The following is a 24,580-nucleotide window of genomic DNA, read 5'->3' as shown; positions in this document are numbered from 1 at the left end:
TATTCCAATCTTCATTTGTGCCCAAGTATATTGTCTGCACAGTCTTATTGTACACTAAAATCCGCATCACATTTTAGATTTTCCTTTATTTTTCCAGAGGAGCAGACTGAAATTCTGACTGTTTCCAAAGAGACTTTTTTATTGACCTGAAAAAGTCAGTGGATATATGCTATAAAACTGATACATGAAGCATTAGGAGGTTAGGCGAAGTTGTGGTGCAAATAAACTCATGCCTTTGTAGAAGTTACCATCTTAGTGAAGTGGAGGAGTATGATAAAGAAGCATACTGAAAGATAAAAACACACAGCCGTTTGTATAAATTGCTGGATAAAGTGCTGTGGATTACGTGCAGTTCTTTGTGATCCATGTTAACAGGCTGTTTCCTTTGATCTATCATAATATCATGAAACTATGAATAACTGGAGTATAGTATAATGCTGGGAGCAGGTGTATAAATGTAGATACTGAGTTCAACTAGGACAAAATGGCAAATTAGAAATATTTCAAGTATGATGATCCCCTGAGGTACTCTTGAGGCTAGTGCAAGTTTGCACAATAAGGAGCTGATAGGCATGTGTGTAAATATGTCACTTGACCACTTAGAGAATGCAAGCACCTTTTGCATTCTTCTGCAATCCTTACTGCTCATTTCATGACCTACACTTCGCAATGCTATAAATAGGCTGCATCTTCAGTTTCAAACTAGTTCCTGTTCCTTATCTCAGTTCAGTTAAACGTGCTTTCTCGATGTCCCGCTGCTCAAAACACTTTAAAGAATTGCGTTTCAGAACAAGAAAAAGGTACCTCTGAAAAAGTGACAAGAATTCTTTGAATCTTTTCCCCCTTCTGAACCAGTCTGAAGTCATCACGAGAAGGAGGTGATTTGTGATTTAAAAGAGAAAGCGCTTCTAATATGTCATTTGGGAAAAAGAAGCAAATCTTCTCACTGCTGAAGTGGAGAAAAGGTAACATTATACTAATTTTCAGTTGAATATGTTTGAGTATTTTTTGGCTATTGTTAATTCATTCACAGAGTTTAAAGGAGCACTCTTTCATGAGCAAAACCAAAGGGATAAGTGCTCTTTACAATGTGAGTGGGGAGGGCAATTTGTAATGTGGTTCAGCAGTTGTGATCACCATGATATCATTTAGAATGCTAACCTAACGTACTGTCTTACTATTTAAAACATTGTTCCTGTGTGGAATCCTATTTGCAAACCACATAAATATTCAACAGCCAGCTGTGTTTGTAAAAGATGGTCAGAATAATCAATGCTCAATAGCAGGTGCCCTGTACAGGAAATCTTTCAAAGCCTTTTGAACTTGAGTCCCAAACCTATGTATGACAGGTTACAGTAACTATAATAAATCTGAAATAAATGAGAAACTTTTGAAAAAGCTCAGGCTGTACATGGAAAAGAAAAAGCACCTAATATTTTAGATTAATCCTTTGTCAGGCAATGACTGAATTACCTTGGGACATTCTGAAATTGTGGAAGATAGTATACACATGAGATGGGTGGGAGAGAATGACAGTTTTCTTGTACATTAACTTTGTTTATTGTCAGATGCATAGGAAGCGAAGTGCAGAACTTTCCATCAAAATATACTGCAAGGCATTTCCTTCGCACGTGTGGGGTTTTGTTGCATATCCCAAAAAAGACATATGGGTTAGGTTTAGTAAGTTGTGGGCACTTAGTTGCTGGAAGCATGGCAACGATGGCTGCTCCCTGCGTGCCCTCAGACTGTTAGTCATTGACACAAAATGATGCATTGCACTGTGACAACTTAATCTTCTCTATTTTAACCCTTCTTTCTCTCTGAAAACCAGAACGTAGGAAGTTGAACATGTGAATTTCAGCACCATTTATATAAGTAAGATTTGTAGCTACTGAATGAGTGCGAGCGACCTCCACCCCCCCCCCCCCCCCCGCCCCCTCAGCCCCCGACACACGCACGGCAAAGTTTCATCAAGGTATGGCGGTCAGGAAATTATGCTTTCCTTGAGCAAAGTTATAAAACTGTGACAACTTAATTGTTTGGTTTTAACAACCTGCTGGCCGTCGCCCCTCGTCACTCGCTGCAAGGTTTCCACCTGAAAGTTTAATAAATCCCCCCCGGCCCATCCTTCTCCCCTCCCCCGCAGATGCTGCTCAGCTTAACTGAGATTGTTTTGTGGCAACCTGACTGTTCGAATTGCTTAGCTCACATAGAAACCTGTAGATGCTTAAATCTGAAAGAAAAACAGAAAATGCTGAATTAATTTAGTCATTCAGCTAGCACGTGTGGAATGAGAAACCAGTTAATAGTCCTCATATAGTCACACCTCACTGAAACACTTGCACAACAGACCATCAAGGCTACTCCTCTAATATTTTTTGGCAGATATCTAATGCAAACAATTTTGTTTCAGGCAAGAAACAGAAAAGTGAAAAACAGCAAAGTAAGGTTCCAGACAACCTAGACTGTGGTTCCAGTCAGTTTAAACAAGAACCTTCATTGTTTGTGAGGAGCCGGTCAGAAGATTCAGGTCTGGATTTATCGAACTCCAGTTGCCTTTATCTGAAGAGAGTGTCCTCTGATACGAGAGAGAACAATTCCATCCACAGCAGACACACATCAAACAGCTCCAGCCTCTACTCGTACTTGTCCTGCGACAGTAGGCCAGGACTCTTCCCACGATCTTTCAGCTTTGCTGCTCTCTCGGGCACAGAGAATGAAGCTAAAGCTGCACAATCTCCAATGGAGGACAACGTGTTTGAGCTGAATCATATCACACAAACGCTGAACGTATCATATAACCTGGAAGAGTTGACAGAACTCACAAAGTCTGATCTTACTGTCTCAGCTGTTTCCAAGACTGTGACGGAAAAAGACAAAGAAAATGGTCACGAAATAAGCGCAAACAACTGGCGCCATACACAGCTCAGGGAAAACAGTATGGAAAATAAGGTTAGTCAACGAAGTTACAATGATTTATCTTGTTAATATTTTTTTCTTCATATTTGTTGCAGTGTCTGAATTTGGAGATATCTATGATACAACACTTCTTTGAGTTTTGGTGCCCTTTGTCAGTCTCAAGTGCTCCTGGTTCATGCCAAGGAAAGATTGTTCAGTATTGTCCTTAGAAATGTTTCAAAACTCAAACCTTGTTTCAAAAGAATCGATAACGAATAGAAGAAACAGCACAATCTATGAATCGGCATCATTGTATGAAATCAAAAATGTCACACCTACAGGAAATGACTCTGCCTTGAGTCACTTCAGTTCAAGTGGCTAGTGGATCACCAAGAGAGTGAAGATCCAATTGCCATAGCCCATGTTTGAACCAATAGCATGCAGGGGGATGGGGAGTTACAGAAGATGAGATTTAGTTTCTGCTGTACATTTATCTAAACTAACATCAAGGAGCAGACTTGATGGGCCAAATGGCCTAAATCTGCTCCTCCCTCTTATGGTATGGTCTAAGTCATTAATTTCAAATGTAAATTAGCAACACTTGGACAATTCAGCAAAGAGGTTCGCTTCCTCTAAGATACGGTCCTGTCTCAGAGGGAAAGCACATGCAATGAGGGAGAAAGTGCGACTGTGTGTTGGGAAATAGAGCAGGTAGACCAATACAACACAGAAATGGCTGGAAGAATTCCGCAGGTCAGGAAGCATCTGCAGAAGGGAATAAGCCGTCAATGTTTCAGGCTGAGAGCCTTCATTAGGACTCAAAAGGAAAGTGAAGAAGCCAGTACAAGCTGGCAAGTGTTAAGTCAAACCAGGCAAGGGAGAAGGTGTGTGGGTGGGGGAGGAGAAGGAAGTGAGAAGCTGAGAGGTGATAGCTAAAATAGGTGAAGGGCTGAAGACGAAGAAATCTGATAGGAGAGGAAAGTGGCCCATAGGAGAAAGGGAAGGGAGAAGGGCACCAGAGGGAGGTGATGGGCAAGGTAGGAGAAGGGAGGGGGTGAGAGGGAAGCCAGAATGGGGAGTGGAAAAAGAGAGAAGGGTGAACTGGGAGAAATCACTGGAAGTTAGAGAAGTTGTTGCCCCCTTCCCCTCACCTTCTCATTCTGCTTTCTTCCTTTTTCCCTTGCAGTCCTGATGAAAGGTCTCAGCCTGAAATGTTAACTGTTTACTCCCCTCCATAGATGCTGCCTGACCAGCTGAATTCCTCCAGCATTTTGTGTGTTGCTCTGGATTTCCATCATCTGCAAAACTTCTTCTGTTTAGGTAGTTCCACCAGCACAGGTCCAACCCAACAAGCACCAGTCATTGAATATATTAAGGAGGAAAGCTTAACATCAGCCAAGGAACTGTGGAGAAGGAGGAATAGAAAGGTTGTAATCAAAGAGAATTTGATAGCCAGAAGGGTATAGATGGGTGCAGTCTAGGAAAAAGTGTTGACAGCATAAGTATAGTCGATACTTCTGATCAATATGAAAGGGGACCTGGGAAAAAAGTGGGTGAAGATCCAGTTGCCATGACCCAAGCCTGAATCAATAGCATTGAGGGGAATGGGAGTACAGACAATGAGCTATATATCCTGTTGTAACCATATCTAAACTAAATTCAAATATGCAATTGTTCTCAGGAATGCTATGGGTCATAACTTAGATGTCATGGAATGAAAAAGACATACTGAAAACATGAACCCTGCTCTAATCTGATAGTGGATATGGTGTGGGGGTAATTACATCATTATTGTCATTAAACTTTGTTTTGAATTCCATCCATACAGATCTTTCCAAAACATAAGTGCATTCAGATGCCACATAAGAAAAATCAGCAACAGATACAGAACATAGTACTACAGGTACGGAAAAAGTGCAGTGCAGGTAGACGAATAAGTTGCAAGGGCCATGATGAGGTAGAGTGAGAGATCAAGAGTTCATATGTATTGTACAAGAGGACTGTTCAAGTGTGGGGTAGGAGCTGTCCTTGAGCCTGCTGCTGCACGTTTTCAAACTTTTCTATCTTCTGCCTGGTAGATGGGGAGAGAAGAGAGAATGACCATGGTGGAAGGAGTCTTTGATTATGTTAGCTGCTTTTCACGGCAGTGGGCAATAGGTGATGGGCAGAGATAATGAATGGAAGGTTGGTTTTTATGATGGACTGAACTATGCCCATGATTCTGCAATTTTGTGTGGTCTTGGTGGCGTAGCTGCCATAGCAAGTTCTAATACTAAACACATTGATGAAGGAAGAGCAGTAGATGTAGTGTATATGGAATTCAGCAAGGCATTTGATAAGGTACCCCGTGCAAGGCTGATTGAGAAAGCAGGGAGGCATGGGATCCAAGGGGACATTGCTTTGTGGATCCAGAACTGGCTTGCCCACAGAAGGCGAAGAGTGGTTGTAGATGGGTCATATCCTGCATGCTGGTTGGTGACTAGTGGTGTGCCTCAGGGATCTGTTCTGAGACCCTTACTCTTCATGATTTTTTTAAATGACCTGGATAAGGAAGTGGAGGGATGGGTTAGTAAGTGTGCTGATCGCACAAAAGTTGTGGATAGTGTGGAAGGCTGACAGAGGTTACAGTGGGACATTGATAGGATGCAAAACTAGGCTGAGAAGTGGCAGATGGAGTTCAACCCAGGTAAGTGTGAAGTGGTTCATTTTGGTAGGTTAAATATGATGGCAGAATATAGTATTAATGATAAGACTCTTGGCAGTGTGGAGGATCAGAGGGATCTTGGGATCGGAGTCCATAGGACGCTCAAAATAGCAGCTCAGGTTGATTCTGTGGTTAAGAAGGAGTATGATGTATTGGCCTTCATCAATCGTGGAATTGAATTTAGGAGCCGAGAGATAAGGTTGTAGCTATATAGGACCCTGGTCAGACCTCACTTGGAATATTGTGCTCAGTTCTGGTCGCTTCACTACAGGAAGGATGTGGAAGCCATAGAAAGGGTGCAGAGGAGATTTACAATGATGTTGCCTGGATTGGGGAGCATGCCTTATGAGAATAGTTTGGGTGAACTCGGCCTTTTCTCCTTAGAGCGAAGGAGGATGAGAGGTGAACTGATAGAGGTGTACAAGATGATGAGAGGCATTGATCATGTGGATAGTCAGAGGCTTTTTCCCAGGGCTGAAATGGTTGCCACAAGAGGACACAGGTTTAAGGTGCTGGGGAGTAGGTACAGAGGAGATGTCAGGGGTAAGTTTTTTACTCAGAGAGTGGTGAGTGCATGGAATGGGCTGCCGGCAATGGTGGTAGAGGCGGATATGATAGGGTCTTTTAAGAGGCTTTTAGATAGGTACATGGAGCTTAGTAAAATAGTGGGCTATAGGTAAGTCTAGTAATTTCTGAGGTAGGGACATGTTTGGCACAACATTGTGGGCCGAAGGGCCTGTATTGTGCTGTAGGTTTTCTATGTTTCTATGTTTCTAATACATTCAGATAGAATACTTTCTATAGTACATCTTTACATAATTGTAATGGTCAGTCCAAATTAATAGATAAAGAGTAGCATAAATAATAACATTAGGAAAAAGTAGAAAAAATGACTTATAAATGAGGTGTATAGAATAATTAATAACATTCAAACTGAATTGTCAGTACAGCAATATGCACAATCTGAAATTTGCCTATAAATGGAAAACTAGGGGTAATAATTGGTGGCAATAAGTTGTATACAGAAGGGATAATTGAAACACCCCTCAATAAAGAACATTGCAGGCATGTATAAATAATAGCCTGCTTTGCGCTGGATGAACATCTAATGTTCGGCTGTTTCTAGGTAAGTATGCCAATGACTAGCTGTGAGTCTAGCACATGCTGAGTGTGAGATGCTAATAGGCTCCATGTGTAATCCAATGGTGAAACCAAATTGGGCTGGGGTTCTCAGTTTTTGATCCTCTGCCAGCCAGACTTGGCAAAGTACGTTCCTTTCCCACCTGGAGTTCAGGGGAATAAAAGGTATTATTTAAAAAATTATTTCAATGTTTCTAATTACCTCTGAATGTTTTAAGTGTTCTTTAAATATTTCTGTTTTACATTGCTATTTTAATTACTTAGCACTACCATAAGGTTTTTTTTTACTTGTCTTTGTATATTAAACATTTAAATAGTGTTTCACATCTTGACAATTTTAACAGGAGTTAATGTTCTCTCCAGGGCATGCCTGCTTGCTGTCGAGTCCACACCATGTGTCCTGGGGTGGTTCAGTTTAATTGGCCCTCACATTTGGCCCATGCAAATGTGAACAAGTGGGCATCTTAGGTTGTGGGTCAGAGCTAAAATTGATTCAGCCTAATGTTTCTAGAAAAGATAAAGAAAATATAATCGGAATTATTCTTACATTTACAAGACATATTAAGCAATTTGTCCCGCATACTGTTCATAAAGATCAAATCATTACTTGATGCATTGAGGTAGAACAAGATAAGATAATAACAGTATGCAAAATAAAGTGTAACATGCAGTGCAAGGAAACAATAAGGTGCAAGATCATAACAAGGTAGATTGTGAGGTCAAAGGTCCATCTTGTTGTACTAAGGAACCATTCAATTGTCTTACAACAGTGGGATAGCTGGTGCTACCCCTTGAGCCTGGTGGTATGTACAGAAATATAGAAGGCAGCTGTAAATTGACACAACATACTGGCAGCAGAGGAATGGGACCTGAGTGGTAGGAAGTCTCAAGTGGTATGTGAATACCACATGGATATATTATCCATGAAGAATCACATTACTGTATTGACAATCAGTTCCATGAAACAATTATACAAAATTATAAAACATGGAAGTTTGAAAGTACTGATTGTCTTTAATGTCTTTCTCAAAGCTAATGAGTGGAGAAAGAAGCAAAATTTGATGGGAAATGAATATAACATGGGAAGATAAATTAGATCAAATTATCAAGGGAACAGCAATGGAGAAATAATTTAAACAGCGATTACCATAGTAGTTCAGAAGTATATTTTACTGAGTTCAAAAACAAACTTGTGAATGATTAAAGAAATCTGGGTAATGTTAAATTGAAAAATTGAAAGAAAACATCCACCTTATTTATACAAGCAACACACACAAAACGGTGGAGAAACTCATCATGCCAGGCAGCATCTATGGAAAAGAGTAAACAGTCGATGTTTCAAGCCAGGACCCTTCATCAGGACCGGTAAAAAGATGAGAAGTTAGAGCAAGAAGGTAGGGGGAAGGGAGGAAGAAGTACAAGGTGATAGGTGATATGTGAAACTGGCAGAGGAGGAGGGGTGAAGTTAAGAGCTGGGAAACTGATAGGTGAAAGAAATAAAGGCTGGAGAAAGGGGAATCTGATAGAAGAGGACAGAGGGCCTTGGAAGAAAGGGAACGGGGAAGAGCATTAGAGGGAGGTGATGGACAGGTAAGGAGATGAAGTGAGAGAGGGAAATGGGAATGGTGAAGGGGGAATGGGAATGGTGAAGAGATACATAATTCTATAAAAGTGGCGTCACAGGTAGATAGGGTCGTAAAGAGAGCTTTTGGTACATTGGCCTTTATAAATCATATTATTGAGTATAAGAGTTGGAATGTTATGGTGAGGTTGTATAAGACAGTGGTGAGGTTGAATTTGGAGTATTGTGTGCAGTTTTGGTCACTTAATTATAGGAAAGATATTAATAAGGTTCAAAGATTGCAGAGAAGGTTTACAAGGATGTTGCCAGGACTTGAGAAATTGAGTTACAGAGAAAGGTTGAATAGGTTAGGACTTTACTCCCTGGAGCGTAGGAGAATGAGGGGTGATTTGATAGAGGTGTATAAAATTATGATGGGTATAGATAGACTGAATGCAAGCAGGCTTTTTCCACTGAGGCTAGGGGAGAAAAAAAAACCAGAGGACATGGGTTAAGGGTGAAGGGGGAGAAGTTTAAAGGGAACATTAGGCAGAGCTTCATCACACAGAGAGTGGTGGGCGTGTGGAATGAGCTGCCAAATGAAGTGGTAAATGGAGGCTCACTTTTAACATCTAAGAAAAACTTGGACAGGTATATGGATGAGAGGGGTATGGAGGGATATGATCCAGGTGCAGGTCAGTGGAACTAGGCAGAAAAATGGTTCAGCACAGCCACGAAGGGCCAAAGGGCCTGTTCTCTGTAATGTTCTATGGTTCTATGTGAAGCTCAAGAAATCAATGTTCATAGATTAAACATTAAAGTAAAGTAAAATAAGTGAAAAGGGCAGAGCTAGAAATTCTCATTCACATCAGTAAGGTGGGTGCTCTTGACTGAGGCCTGCTAATAAAGCTTTGGATGAGTAAGTTCATCAGTACTCTCCTGGGGATGGCTAACATCGCCCATGATAGAGCGGAGTGGACCAACAAATGTACTGGTGTTCTGTTTATCAGCACATTCTAGATTTATGACCGGGCCTACAGTTGATTGCCAGTTTGGTGCAATATTTACCAAGCCATCTAGAAATCACAATGACAATAAAAGAACAGATCAATGAGGAGATATTTAAAATAGTATTGTGAGTTGGGCCCTCTATCCAAGAAAGGATATGCTGTCATTCTGGAGGGTTCAGAGAGAGTTCACGAGAATGATCCCAGGAATGAAAGGGTTAATGTATGAAGAGAATTTGTTGGCTCTGGGCCTGTACGTGCTGGACTGAAAATAAGTGGGGGGGGGGGGATATAATTGAAACCAGTCGAATATTGAAATGCGTAGAAAGAGTCGACATGGAGAGGATGTTTCTCATAATTGGCGAGTCTACGGCCAGAGGACACTGCCTCAGAATACAAGGTCATCCCTTTAGAACAGAGATGAGGAGGAAAAGGGAGGAGGTCCTGAAGAGAGATTTCCGGGAGTTAGGAAGGAAGCTTGAGAAGCAGGACCTCCAGGGTACTAATCTCAGGATTGCTACCGGTGCCACGTGCTGGCAAGGGCAAGAATAGATGAATACGTGGCTGAGAGACTGGTGCCAGGGGGCAGGGCTTCAGATTCTTGGATCATTGGGATCTCTTCTGGGGGAAGTATGACCTGTTCGAAAAGGACAGGTTACACCTGAACCCAAAGGGGACAAATATCCTGGCGGGAAGGTTTAATAGAGCTGTAAGGGAGGGTTTAAACAAATTTGGCAGGGAGATGGGAACCAGAATGATAGAGCGGAGGAGAGAGAAAACAGAAATAAATCTAAGATAGTGAGCAGTAAAGATATCAGGGAGGACAGGCAGGTGATGGGGCAAATTTGCAGCCATTGGGTTGAGTTGCAGTGCAATAAAGTTGCAGTGCAATCAAAGCAAAAAATACCAAATACTGGACTTAAGGTGTTATATTTAAATATACACAGCATAGGGAATAAGGTGGATGATCTTGTTGTACAGCTACAGATCGGCAGGTATGATATTGTGGCCATCAATGGGACGTGGCTAAAGGATGCATGTCTCTGGAAGCTGAACGTCCAAGGTTACATGGTGTATCAGAAGGATAGGCAGGTAGGTAGAGGGGGAGGCGTGTCTTTATTGGTAGGAAATTATATTAAATCATTAGAAAGAGGTGACATAGGATCGGAAGAATCTTTATGGGTTGAGCTAAGAAATCGCAGGGGTAAAAGGAAACTGATGGCAGTTATATACAGGCCTCCAAACAGCTGCAGTGATGGGGACTACAAATTACAACAGGAAATAGAAAAGGCTTGCCAGAAGGGCAGTGTTATGATAATTGTAGGGGATTTTAACATGCCAGTGGATTGGGAAGATCAGGTCGGCACTGGATCTCAAGAGAGAGAATTTGTAGAATGTCTGTGAGATGGCTTTTTAGAACAGCTTGTTGTTGAGCCCACTAGGGGATCAGCTGTGCTGGACTGGGTGTTGTGCAATGATCCAGAGGTGATGAGAGAGATTGAGGTGAAGGAACCCTTAGGAGGCAGTGATCATAACATGATCGAGTTCACTGTGAAATTTGAGAAAGAGAAGCCGAAATCCAATGTGTCCGTATTTCAGTGGAGTAATGGAAATTACAGTGGCATGAGAGAGGAACTGGCCAAAGTTGACCGGAATGGGACACTAGTGGGAAGGACGGCGGAGCAGCAGTGGCTGGAGTTTATGCGAGAAGTGAGGAAGGTGTAAGACAGATATATTCCAAAAAATAAGAAATTTTCATATGGAAAAAGGATGCAACCATGGCTGACAAGAGAAGTCAAAGCCAAAGTTAAAGCAAATGAGAGGGCATACAAGGAAGCAAAATTTAGTGGAAAGACAGAGGATTGGGAAGTTTTTAAAAGCTTACAAAAGGAAACTAAGAAGGTCATTAAGAGAGAAAAGATGAACTATGAAAGGAAGCCAGCAAATAATATCAAAGAGGATACTAAAAGTGTTTTCAAGTATATAAAGAGTAAAAGACAGGTGAGAGTAGATATAGGACCAATAGAAACTGATGCCGGAGATACTGTAATGGGAGATAAGGAGGTGGCGGAGGAAATGAACGAGTATTTTGCATCAGTCTTTACTGAGGAAGCCATCAGCAGTATACCAGACACTCAAGGGTGTCAGGGAAGAGAAGTGTGCGCAGTCACAATTACGACAGAGAAAGTACTCAGAAAGCTGAATAGTCTAAGGGTAGATAAATCTCCCGGACCAGATGGAATGCACCCTTGTAGTCTGAAGGAAGTAGCTGTGGAGATTGCGAAGGCATTAGCAATGATCTTTCAAAAGTCAATAGATTCTGGCCTGGTTCTGGAAGACTGGAAGATTGCAAATATCATTCCACTATTTAAGAAGGGGGCAAGGAAGCAAAAAGGAAATTATAGACCTGTTAGCTTGACATCAGTGGTTGGTAAGTTGTTGGAGTCGATTGTCAAGGATGAAGTTACGGAGTACCTGGAGGTAGAACTCAGCATGGTTTCCTTAAAGGAAAACCCTGCCTGACAAACCTATTGCAATTTTTTGAGGAAATTACAAGTAGGCTAGACAAGGGAGATGCAGTGGATGTTGTGTATTTGGATTTTCAGAAGGCCTTTGACAAGGTGCTGTACATGAGGCTGCTAAACAAGATAAGAGCCCATGGAATTACGGGAAAGTTACATACGTGGATAGTGCGTTGGTTGATTGGCAGGAAGCAGAGAATGGGAATAAAGGGATCCCATTCTGGTTGGCTGCCGGTTACCAGTGGTGTTCCACAGGGGTCCATGTTGAGTCCGCTTCTTTTTACGTTGTATATCAATGATTTGGATTATGGAATAGATGACTTTGTGGCTAAGTTTGCTGATGATACAAAGATAGGTGGAGGGGCCGGTCATACTGAGGAAACAGAGAATCTGCAAAGAGACTTGGATAGATTGGGAGAATGGGCAAAGAAGTGGCAAATGAAATACAATGTTGGAAAGTGTATGGTCATGCACTTTGGTAGAAGAAATAAACGTGCAGACTATTATTTAAATGGGGAGCAAATTCAAAGTTCTGAGATGCAACAGGACTTGGCAGTCCCCATGCAGGATACCCTTAAGGTTAACCTCCAGGTTGAGTCGGTGGTGAAGAAGGTGAATGCAATGTTGGCATTCATTTCTAGAGGAATAGAGTATAGGAGCGGGAATGTGATGTTGAGGCTCTATAAGGCACTGGTAAGATCTCACTTGGAGTACTGTGTGTAGTTTTGGGCTCCTTGTTTAAGAAAGGATGTGCTGACATTGGAGAGGGTTCAGAGAAGATTCACTAGAATCATTCTGGGAATGAGAGGGTTAATGTATGAGTAACATTTGACCACTCTTGGACTGTACTCCTTGGAGTTTAGAAGAATGAGGGGGGACCTCATAGAAACATTTCGAATGTTGAAAGGCATGGATAGAGTGGATGTGGCAAAGTTGTTTCCCATGGTGGGGGAGTCTAGTACGAGAGGACATGACTTAAGGTTTGAAGGGAGCTCATTCAGAACAGAGATACGAAAACATTTTTTTAGCCAGAGGGTGGTGAATCTGTGGAATTTGTTGCCACGGGCGGCAGTGGAGGCCAAGTCATTGGGTGTATTTAAGGCAGAGATCGATAGGTATCTGAGTAGTCAGGGCATCAAAGGTTATGGTGAGAAGGCGGGGGAATGGGACTAAATGGGAGAATGGATCAGCCCATGATAAAATGACAGAGCAGACTCGATGGGCTGAATGGCTGACTTCTGCTCCTTGGTCTTATGGAATTTCTTTTGCCAAAGGGTGGTGAATCTGTGGAACTTATCGCCACAGACAGCCGCAGAGACCAAGTCATGGAGTATATTTAAAGCAGAGGTTGATAGGTTCTTGATTAGTAAAAACATCAAAGGTTTTGGGGAGAAGGCAGGAACATAGGATTGAGAGGGATAATAAATCAGTCATGATGGAATGAAACAGACTCGATGGGCTAGGTGGCCTAAATCTGGTCCTATGTCAAATGTTCTTATGGTCTTAAAATAGAAAGAGGAATATAATTAATTACCTATTGAAATAATGTTCGAGAGGCAAAATGTTTGGTGTCCAGAAGACGCAACTCTGAGGAATAATGCGGTAAGGATCTATGGCAGACAGATGTGATTTCACTCTGGGAGGGCTGGGGTCAGAACTGTGGGATGGAAATAATAAATCCTATCAGGAATTTATGCAAAATTCTTCAGCTATGAGTGGTAGGAATGTGAAATACTACCATAAGGTGTGGTTTGAGCGAATACCACAGGTGCATTCAAAGGAAAGCTAGATAGCACATAAGTGAAAAAAGAATAGAAGGATATTCTGATAAGATTTGGTCAAGAGGTATGGGTGGAGACTCACGGAGCATAAACCTCAACATTGATCAGCTGGGTATAGTTGCTGCTTCTGTCCGATGGGCTCAATGTAACTTGATAACCTGGCACTAGCTAACACTTCAATTAATAACAGCATCCATTGTCTTGGGTCTTGTTATGTGATACAGCCAATTAAGTATTAACTAAGCACCAATTAGCATCGATTCGTGAGCACTATTGTGGAGCAGATATACATTCCTAAGAGCTTACCATGATGTTAGTTGGCAAGAAAAAGTGAAAACTGATTGACAAACAATGGTTACTTAACAAAGGACAATATAACTAATGGAAATTTAGACCAGAAGGAAAAGAGAAAGAGGGTAATTTACCCAATTATTTTTGCTGAAAGCTAAGATCGGCAGCAGGAATGGCAGATGGATGAAAGAGCAAAGTTATGTGTCATCATAAGTCATAGGAACAGAATTAGGCCATTTGGTCCATTGAATCTGCTCTGAGCTTCTGATCTTACATTCAGTATTGAATGGGTCATCATTGTTGGAGAATACCAGATCTACATAATTCAGATTTTGGTCCAAATACTTTGCTACTTGGGTTATCAGTAATGTTATAAACTACTTCCAGTTTAATTTAGAAAATACAGTAGAACATTGTTCTAAAAACTGCAGATGCAGGACATTTGAAGACACACTGATAATTCTGGAAGCACTCTGCATGTCGGGCAGATCTAAAGCCGGACAAACACGCAACGTTATGGATTAATGACCTGAAGATCTTTGAACATTTTTCAATTTTAATGCATTGTATTCTTGTCATGAAATTTCAGCAAAATCCTGTAAACTGTGTTGCTCATTTACACCAGCTGTATATCAGAATATCTTTATAAATTATTTATTGGTCATTTAGATGTAGGAAACCTGTTTAATTTCTGTCCTCACTCCCACCTGAGTCCTGTTGTTAAACAGATAGATCAACAAAGTCAATCCCAGTGGACTCCCATTGCAATTTGACTTCCGATACCTATTCTGACATGTTGGTCCATGGCCTCCCCTACTGCCACAATGAGGCCACACTCAGACTGGAGGAACAATAATTAATATCTGTCTGAGTAGCTTTCAATTTGATAGCATGGACATTGATTTCTCTAACTTCCAGTAATTTCTCCCTCCTCCACCTTCTTTTTCTCCATTCCCCATTCCGGCGCTCCTCTCAACGTTTTTGTTCTCCTCACCTGCCCATGCGCCTCCCTCAGGTGTCCCTCCTCCTTTCCATTCTCCCATAGTCCACTGTCCTGTCCTACTAGATTCTTTCTTCTTTAGCCCTTTACCTCTTTCACCTATCACCCTCTAGCTTCTTTCTTCATTCCACCTCCCAACCCATCCACTCCTCCCCCCTTCACCTGGAGCTTTCACTCCTTCCCCTCCCTAGACCTTCTTATTCTGGCTTCTACCCACTTCCTTTCCAGTCCTGATGAGCGTCACGGCCGGAAATGTCAATTGTTTCTTCTCCTCCGCAGACGCTGCCTGACCTGCTGAGTTCCTCCAGCAGATTGTATGTGTTCCTCAAGAATTCCAGATTCTGCAGAATCTCTTGTGTTTATAATCAACAAAAACAATATGAGCGTGGATCTCCTGAGCATGATGTGGCATTGCAACTTCACCAAGACCAACAATTGTATGTAGCCAACACACAGAAAGCTGAGGGACCTTAGGAGGTCAGGCAGCATCTATGGAGGGGACAAAACAATTGGCATTTCAGGCCAAGACCCTCATGTTTTGGGGCAAGACTCCATCAGGACTGCTACTGGTCTAACAGCTCACCTTTCTGCATACTTCCTTTTTACATGATTATCAATCGACTCAACATGAAGTAATCTTTTAGGGAAACTGTACCTCGCATAACACCTCAGCAAATACTTTTCATCTATAACTGGCTATTGCCAGGTAGAAAAACACAAGGAAAGGGAACAAATCTATTAAGCCTGCACCATCACTGCTCAGTTTCTGCCTTACCTATTTATTGCCCTAATTCATTTATGTTTTTTTTGAAATGTCCTGAAATATATGAATTTCACTACTGAATAAACTCAGTGACTGCAGAATCCATAGCTCACAGAATTGATGAATTTAAAACATTCGCAATCCTTAAACCAAATAATCTCTCATACTGTCAGTCTCAGATGACTGAAAACTTATCCAGAGACAACACCCTCTGTTTCTAGATTCTCCACTTAGAAGATGTGGTCTTTCAGTGGTTATCTTGTCATCTGTCTCAGTACATCGTACATCTCCCTCCTCTGCAGTCCGATAAGGAGATGCCAATATTCTCACCTCAGAGATCAACCTGGTGAGTTCATTGTGCAATGATCCCAAAGTAAGAATATCTTTCCCTAGATAGAGAGACCAGAGTAGTACGTATTAACGTTTTGACACCCTGTTTCATTTAGAAAGCTTTGCTTTTCCTGTATATAGTTGCTTTCTTGTTCCTGTCATGTTAACTGGGGTATTACAAACACCGTCATGCTTTGTTTATGAAAATGAGTAGAAGCTTCCTGTGGCTGATGAGCTGTGACTCAGCTCAGTGGCTTGCTCTTGGGACCAGGCCTGCACTTTCCTGAGATGGGCCCTAGGGAGCAGGGGCTTTGAGAAGCCTTCCCAAGTACAAAGGGAAGGCCCTGGAATGAGTCTGACGTTATTTGCTTTCAAAGTGTTCATTGAACTTGAATGTTTGTGGTGTGTATAACTATTCAAGAACACTCAAAAACGAATGCAATAAAATACTATTAAATATTTACTAGAATGTTAGCAAATTAAAACAATAAAGACATGTAAAGATTTAAGAATGATCAGGTATATGTCAGTTACATTAATTAAATCAGAAGATATATGAGACACAAGAAATTGTAGATGCAGGGATCTGAGGATCTACGTGAGTTGATCAGCATCTGTGAGAGAAAAGGAACTGTAATGGTCCTGATTTGGGTGGTGGGGTGGAGATATGTCTCTACCAAAGGAAGTGTAAGATGTTCCCTCCCTCCCCAGCCTGCACGTCACCCTTAGGCAAGGCATAGCACCTGCTTAGCCCCCTGATCGTGGTCAAGTGAAGCCAATGGGAGCAGGTGGTGGATAGTCGTATGAGCAGCTGGTGCAGATCACAAGTCCTGGTTATGCGACCTCTGATGCCAGGCAGAAAATTGCTGAAGAGTATTGATTGTAGGTCTTGTAAACAGACTGCCCAGAAGAAGGCAATGCAAGCCACTTCTGTAGAAAACCTTGCCAAGAACTGTCATGGTCGTGGATAGACCATGATCACCTACATCATATGACACGATGCATAATGCCATGTCTGCAGCCATTTCTTACAGTGAGGTCAATGAGGGACTTAATTCTCGCACTAATGTTAGTAAACATGTAGTATGTTCTCTGGGATTGTCTTTTGCTGAGTGAAAGATAAGGGCACTGTGACAACGTGGTTGTTCGTGCAATCGCTTTACAAGTGCCAGTGATCACGGATTGGGGTTCAATTCCTGACACACTCTGAAAGGAGTTTGTATGTTCTCCCTCCGACATTCCAAAGACGTATGGGTTTGGGATAGGTGGGCGTGCTGTGTTGGTGTTGGAAACATGGCAACACTTGAAGGCTGCCCCCAGTACCTTCATCACTGATTTGATTTGATACCAACAATGCCATTTCTCTGTATGTTTCAATGTACATGTGGCAAATAAAGCTAATCTTATAAATCTGACTTGCAACTGCACTTCAGAGTGCTGGGATGAGATGGCAGTTCCCAAAGGTTCTTCTAGCATTTGGCCCATTCTTTCTGCTTTTTCATTTCTCCCACAAAGGATTCCCACATCATATAGTATCTGCCTCTTTCTCAGACCCATTTTCACTTAATGATGTAATCTTTCAGGCTTATCTGAGTCACAGTTCAGGCGATCAGCAATCAACATCATGTAGCTCAGATTTTGTTGCAGCAGTTACGTGGCAGTAAATGAAAGAATTCTTCTATTTCAGATTATGTCCAGTGGTATCACCAATCAAATGCGAATAGGAATGCTGTATAGGCTCTGTAGTTTGATGGAAAAGATTACTGAGCTTGAAAGAGATCGACTGGAGCTTCTGAGGAGAAACCAAGAACTCAAGGACCAATTAACTCAAAGTCAACAGGCACAAGTAAGTTAAAGATAATCCCTTCATTAAGTACATTTTAATTTTCCTGCCCCAATTATGCAGGGACTGAGGTGAAATACAGGTCAGAGTTATTTAATGAAGAGAGTTTAACTGAATCTGCTGGAAATAGGGAAGTACAATTACATAACTGGGGCTACTGACATGCAGTGACATCGCAGGTCTCATAGTGCCAGATCAGTATGGCAGCATATGCAATCACCCTACAGCGATTGCGATCACCGATTGGAGTTCGATTCCTGCTGCTGTCTTAAGGAGAGTTCTCCCTGAGACAGTGTGGGCTTCCTCCGAGTGATCTGGTTTCCTCCCACATTCTGAAGATGTATGATTAGGATTAGTAGAGTTGTGGGTATGCATGCTAAGTAAGTATGGAGTCACTTATGGGATGCCTCTAGCACAATCTTCGTTGATTTGTTTTAATGCAAATTAAATATAGTGTATTTCACTCTATGTTCCAATGCACATGTGACAAATAAAGGTAATCTTTAATCTTTAATCATTTCTGATCTCGGGTGCTGTCTGTGTGGAGTTTGCATGTTTCCCTGGTGACCACATCTTCCCACACGCTGGTTGTTAGTCTTACAGTTTACTTTACTTGGCTGATGGGAGAATCAAGGGGCTGTTAGTGGCCAAGTGTGAAAAAATAACTTACAGGTAAATAAGTTGAGGAGTGAGACTGATGGAATTAATCTGAGAGCCAGTGTGTGTTTGATGGGCTGAATAGTCCTCATTGCTGTCAGAAAGAAAGATGAAGAAAAATAGTGTAAAGACTTGACAGATGTAGCACATGTGTGATAATAGACCCAATTGACTGAACTGTATTAATTTGCTTCCTCGCCATCCATTTCTTCTTAAAAGTGGCAACTCATCAGTGGATACAGATTGATTTGTGTGATATCTCCTCTGCTGCCCCATCGTTCACCACATATACACTGCTGTTGCTGTGGTTTCCCTAACGAGCAGTAGTACTTGTTGTACTGGTCCTGCTCAAAGTGTTGTTTGGACCTGACATAGGTTGGATTAATAAGGCAAAAAATTAAATAAAATGTTGAAGTTAAATAATCAGAGCATACAGCAAAAAGTAGTGAGGCAATGTTCATGATTTTGTTGTCTGTTCATAAGGCTGATGACAGAGGGGTGGGATCTGACTTTAGACTCCTATCTCCTCTCCAGTGGTAGTAATGAGAGGTGAGAGGTGAGTCCTGGGTGGTGGGGGTCCTTTTTGAGGCATTAACTTTTGAAAATGTCTTTGATGATGGGGAGGCTGGTGCCCGTGATGGAGCAGGCTGAGCTTGTAACCCTTTGCAGTGAAACCCTCTCACCAGGCTCATATACAGACTTGGCTCAATAGCTAACTCTGCTAATAGCCCCATGACTCAGCGGTGAGAAGATCACCTGTCATGAAAAATATATGCCTAGGATTGGTATGATTTGGGGTTCAACCAAAGACAAATATTGTGATGTTTCGATTAGAGGAACCTCACTTTGAGCGAATGCTGTGTAAATACTGCCCGTACACGGTTACTGGTAGCCCAGATATGACATACCATACACCAAATGATAAAGAAAGTATATTTACCAAATTCTCAATTTTAGCAAACAGTTACTGAAAAGGAAAAGAAGAATGAAAGGGCCCATTACGGATAAACCAGTCCAATGTGCATGTAAACGTTGGAGCTTATACTAGAGTCGTGCATCTCTTTACACATACGTTGGACCCACTGTTTGTGTGAAAGCACCCACCACATTTTGTACTCCCCTCAAAGAGCTTCTTAAACAGCCTGGCTCTCTCTCTGGAGTATTGACCATTCCTCCTCAGAGCCATTTATTTGCACATTCACTTGCAATGGGGACTCTCCTTCCAATGGCATTCCGTGGCATCTTCCTTTGTGCCCCACTCTACAGCTCCCACCAAAAGACCCCAAACTAGACTACTGTCCTTCAGAAAACTGTTCCCCATAGCTCTCTACAACCTTCTCTCAAATTCCACAATCCTGATTGGTTGACGCACTCTCCTAAGTTGGCTCCTGATCTTTAGCCAAAGCTAAACCACTCTTTCCAGCATGGCACACTGCTTTTACAGGAGATTGCTAATATAACCTACCTCACAGCATAGCAGTAGAAATCTTAACCAGGGCATCGTAGCAACTTTTCCAATCCTGTGCAGTCCCTCCATACCAGCTGGTGATGCAACCAGTTAGAATGCTCTCCATTTCTATAGAAATTTGACAGAGTCTTTGGTGGCATACCATATCTCCTCAAAATTGTGATGAAATATAATCGCTGGTGTGCCCTCTTTGTAATTGTTTCAATTTGTTAGGCTCAGGAACATGAATCTGCTCACCTTTTCCCTCAATAAAAACTGGTGCATGCTTCCTCAACTTCCCCTTCCTGAAGTCCATAATCAATTCCTTGGTCTTACTGACGTTGAGTTAGTGGAGAATATCCTCAATGAGTAAAGGACTGTAACATGTAGCATACTTACTGAGTGAACTGCTGGAAAGTCAAATTATTCTGTTAATTCTGATGCTGCTTGGCCTGCTGCGCTCCACCAGCGTTTTGTGCGTGTTGCTCGAACTTCCAGCATCTGCAGACTTCCTCGTGCTTGCTATTCTGTTAATTAGATTGTTTGCTTTTAAAATAAAGCAAAATAATAACATTGAATGCTTCTCAAGGAGAATGTTTAAACTGAATTGATCCCCATGTGAAAAAAAAATTCAGTAGAACCCATTGCTGTACTATGTATCTCTTGGTGTTGTAGATGATATTTCTCAGTTGCTGTACTTGTGATGCAAGGGCTGGACTGAATACTTTTCCCACTGCAACACAACAAACCACGAGTGACACGGAAAAACTCTGCAACAGGGGCAAAGAGGACTCCAGAATTTTCAGGTACACTTTGCAGCTACTTCTTAAATTGAACCCAGAAGTGATCTATGACATATTGCCGTGATCTGGCAGAGTGCCTTCTCCAATGTGAAAGATTGTCAGCACGTAATGACTTGAGTGAAAGTGAACACTTTTTCAATAACATCAGTTCAGCAGTAACTATCCTGAGGATATTTGAGAACTTCCATTGGTCTTCTTTCAAATTAGTGTCGTGAGATTGTTACATTTCCCCGATGGAGCAAACAAGGCCTCAGTTTAACAACTTGTCAAAACATTAGGATTGAACATCCAATATTCCCTCATGGGCAGTGGATAGATTCTGAGCTTAAGTCTCTAAAGTGGGACAATGAACCCAGAGTCCTTTGGCTTTCATTAAGCAAGGGTTAATGTCATATAACCAGATAAGTACATGGAACTTCATCTATATATTTAAAATAAACCAATTTGTCTGTATGAGTGCCTTATTAGAATTTTGTCTATTACTGATTAATTGTCATTGGAATTTTTGTACCTTTCAGAAGCCAGTGCCAGATTTGAGGTCATTCACTCCCATCGCTAACTTTCACTCCGGAAATAATGACTGTTGGATCGTTTGTTGAGTTACATCTGTGTGTTAGCAGAGTGTGGGCATCACATCTCCTCCTAGCAAGAGTGGACTTTACAATCAATCAGCTATTTCGTTCCAAACTGCAACACTCTTTTTGATGACAACGTCTGGCCTGTGAACAGGAGTTGACTATTAAGCAAATTTTCTCTCTCCTGCCCAGCGTTGTGCAGTAATTAACCAATTCAGCAGACAAACAGTGGGCCTTTGTGAATTTCATCATAGACGATCACAATTTTTCTTTATGCAGATTTCATTGCCTGTGTAAGAACATAGGTTGGATGTGATGAACTATCCTTCATATACTAATGGTGTGGTCTGACTTCAAGATATCCTGAGAATGTCACTGTTGATTTGACCATCCACCACAACCCCAGCCCATCTAATGAACTCCATGGAACTAGTTGTAAGGCCAATAAAATGACTTCGCTTACCGAATTAGTGAGAATAGATCCAGGTCCAAGGGAAACCTGAGCTGAAAATGACACTTTGTTCTTGATAGATTTCCAAATATCACTTAAAAATGTTAACAACTTCTAATCAAGTACAGTACTCTGTCAAAAGATAAACACAAAAATACAACTGCAGATGCTGTGGGTCAAAGAATATGTACACGACGCTGGAAGAACTCAGCAGGTCAGGCAGCATCCGTGAGAAAAGAGTAGCCAATGTTTTGGGCCGAGACCCTTCATCAGGCTACTCTTTTCTCAGAAGATGCTGCCTGACCTGCTGAGTTCTTCCAGTGCCGTGTACGTATTCTCTGTCAAAACATAACGTCTTAAAGTCCCTTTATGATTTCTTTTGACATTCCTCTCAACACGTTGCAAATAATTACTACCTCACTTAATATCAAATTCAGAAGAATCTGACATGTATTTGAGATATCTGCACAATAATTTCCACTCATTTAATTCTTTCAGTCTTTTATACTGAGATACTTCACTGCCTGCAGAAGTAGAATTTTCTGCTATTATTCCATTGAAGCCCATAGTCATTAATTCAAATGGGACAGCAACAGGATGTGAACGTCAGGAATTCAGCAACATATCAATCTCACCAACAGAAAGTCTTAACTGCTAAATCTAATTCACCAGATCAGCGTCATAATTCTTGTTTAGCCCATAACAAAAGAAATGCAAAAAAAAGATCCTACTGACAAAGTCATTGTGAAATGCTCAGAATCATGGTAATCGTATGCTGCAAGAAAACTTAAATTGCAAATTTATAAAAGAACATTAATAACAGCATATATTTAAAATGCCATAAATTAGAAATATTAAAATATCAAATATTTCATCGCTGATAAGATTTGTGTTAAATGTAGGGACAGTGTCAACAGTAAACTATGAGATACAAAGTTCAGTTAATGTTTTTTCTTTATGTGTAATGACCTGGTTAAGATTTTACTGCTAACGTTGTAAGTATTTCATTCAATAGCCTTCTGTAGAAGCAGTGTGTTCTGCTGGCAGTGTTTGGGTTACCGTTAACAATAAGGGGTTGTGTTGTTCATGCTTAGAAATGTCACGTCATCCAATCAGGATGGTGAAATTAGAAGAATGTTCTAGAGAATGCTGGACGGAAATGTTTTGTGATGGACACTGAGGTGGGTCGAGGTCTTTATTTGGCAGGAGAATGGAGAGAGAAGAAGCTCAGGAGAACAGGCCATAAGATTCAGTCCAGTGGGAATGCATGATGTCATGCAGTCAAAGAGGGGAAATCTCACTGGTGATCTATGAATAGGAGTTGGCACCATGAGTACATTGGACACACCAGCTTTTGGAAGAACTGAGCTCCAACCTGTACACATTTAACTGTTTTAATTATGATGGGCCCTCTTGTTTTTTTTTTATAAGTTAACATTCATAAATATACTTTCTTTATAATTGTATGCAGTGTATGATCTGTTATTTCTTGCCAATGGGCAATTGCACGGGGCCAGTATTTACCCAGTATTCACATAGATCAGGGTCCCGGTGGATGAAACATCCCAACTTTCTGGTTTTCGTTGGACCCAAGTCATATTGACCCTAGACGTATGGAGTCTGATAAAAGGGGTTTTCTCACTGCTGAATCCGGTGGCTGTTAGCAAGGGGCCAATGAGCTGCCTCACTAGATACACTCAGTAAAGAGGGATTTCACTGTGGGGGAATTGTCCAGGATATGATTCGCTGAATTCTGTGCAATTGCTCTAAGCATTGGTTAAGTGGTTTGTGTGTTTCAGCTTGTATTAAACTATTGACCGGGTAGGTGATTAAGATACATGATTATGGATGCTGCACGGATTTGTGTGATTCAAAGAGATTACTGGTAACTTTGGCTTGCGTTCTGTGCAGGGCGAATATCTGCAGCCCAGATGAATTGTTGATCAGGGTTTTAAGTACTGTTACAGTATTAGGGATAGTTATGATCATGGAATGGCAGTTTGACCAGAGGCAAAAAAAGATGTCGTTTTAGACATGACATGACAGGAGTGGACCTGCCTTTTACAATTGGGGCACCTGCAGAGATGGGGCCATGGGCCATCCATACTTTCAGAGAAGAGGGAGTGTAGGGGAGTGTGTCAAATTGGAAGCTGAGTCTCCGTAGCTGAGGGCGGAGATCATAAAGACAGGTTGCTCTCGTTTCTGCAGAGTGAGGGGACGGGGTTGTCTGATGTGGAGGGTCTAATGAGTCTTTCAGCAAGGAGTGAGAATTCGGAGTCGGTATTCACAATTACATCCCAGGTGGATAAATGGCAAAGTGCGCTGGCAGGGAGTCAAAGTTACTGTAGGCCGAGAGCGTTATCGGGGGTAAAGCCCACCCCCGGGGGGGGGGGGGGTGGGGGGAGGAGAAATATGAGACTCGGGCAGAGCAGACATCTCAGATGCTGAATGAATGGCAGTGCTCTGATGATGTGAAAAGACAGCAACTGGTAGAGAGTCTAAAAGGTCCATCTAGTGAGGTGGTGAAGTCCTAGAAGGCAGAGAACCCATTGGCTACTTCTGCGGGCTACATGCAAGCATGTGTCGGGAGAAATGGGAGAAACTTTCCGCCTACATTAGAGGAACAGCTGCTTTGCATGGGCACATCCAACCGGCTGAGGTGAATCAATTAAGGATGGAGCAAATGGCAAAGGGCACACAGTCATGTGATGTGATTGTTTTAAACCTCTGAATGTCTCATAGGAGGCATCCCCATCCCTCATTTGTTGAGATTTAAGAGAGGAGGAGAAGGAGATGGAGGAGCAGGA

General features: G+C 41.7%; 1 protein-coding gene across 1 annotated transcript; it reads left to right on the top strand.

Moving 5' to 3' along the window:
- The first annotated feature begins 724 nt into the window (after positions 1–724).
- On the top strand, positions 725–23,239 carry LOC140739187 (uncharacterized). Its single transcript, XM_073067237.1, has 5 exons — positions 725–965; positions 2,414–2,952; positions 17,685–17,843; positions 20,620–20,750; positions 21,266–23,239. Exons 1-5 carry the CDS (start codon positions 914–916, stop codon positions 21,282–21,284), a joined length of 900 nt encoding a protein of 299 aa, XP_072923338.1. The 5' UTR covers positions 725–913; the 3' UTR covers positions 21,285–23,239.
- Positions 23,240–24,580: the final 1,341 nt, after the last annotated feature.

This window comes from Hemitrygon akajei, chromosome 15, assembly GCF_048418815.1.
Source record: "Hemitrygon akajei chromosome 15, sHemAka1.3, whole genome shotgun sequence".
Lineage (NCBI taxonomy): Eukaryota > Metazoa > Chordata > Chondrichthyes > Myliobatiformes > Dasyatidae > Hemitrygon > Hemitrygon akajei.
This window is presented reverse-complemented; position numbering and strand designations above follow the sequence as displayed.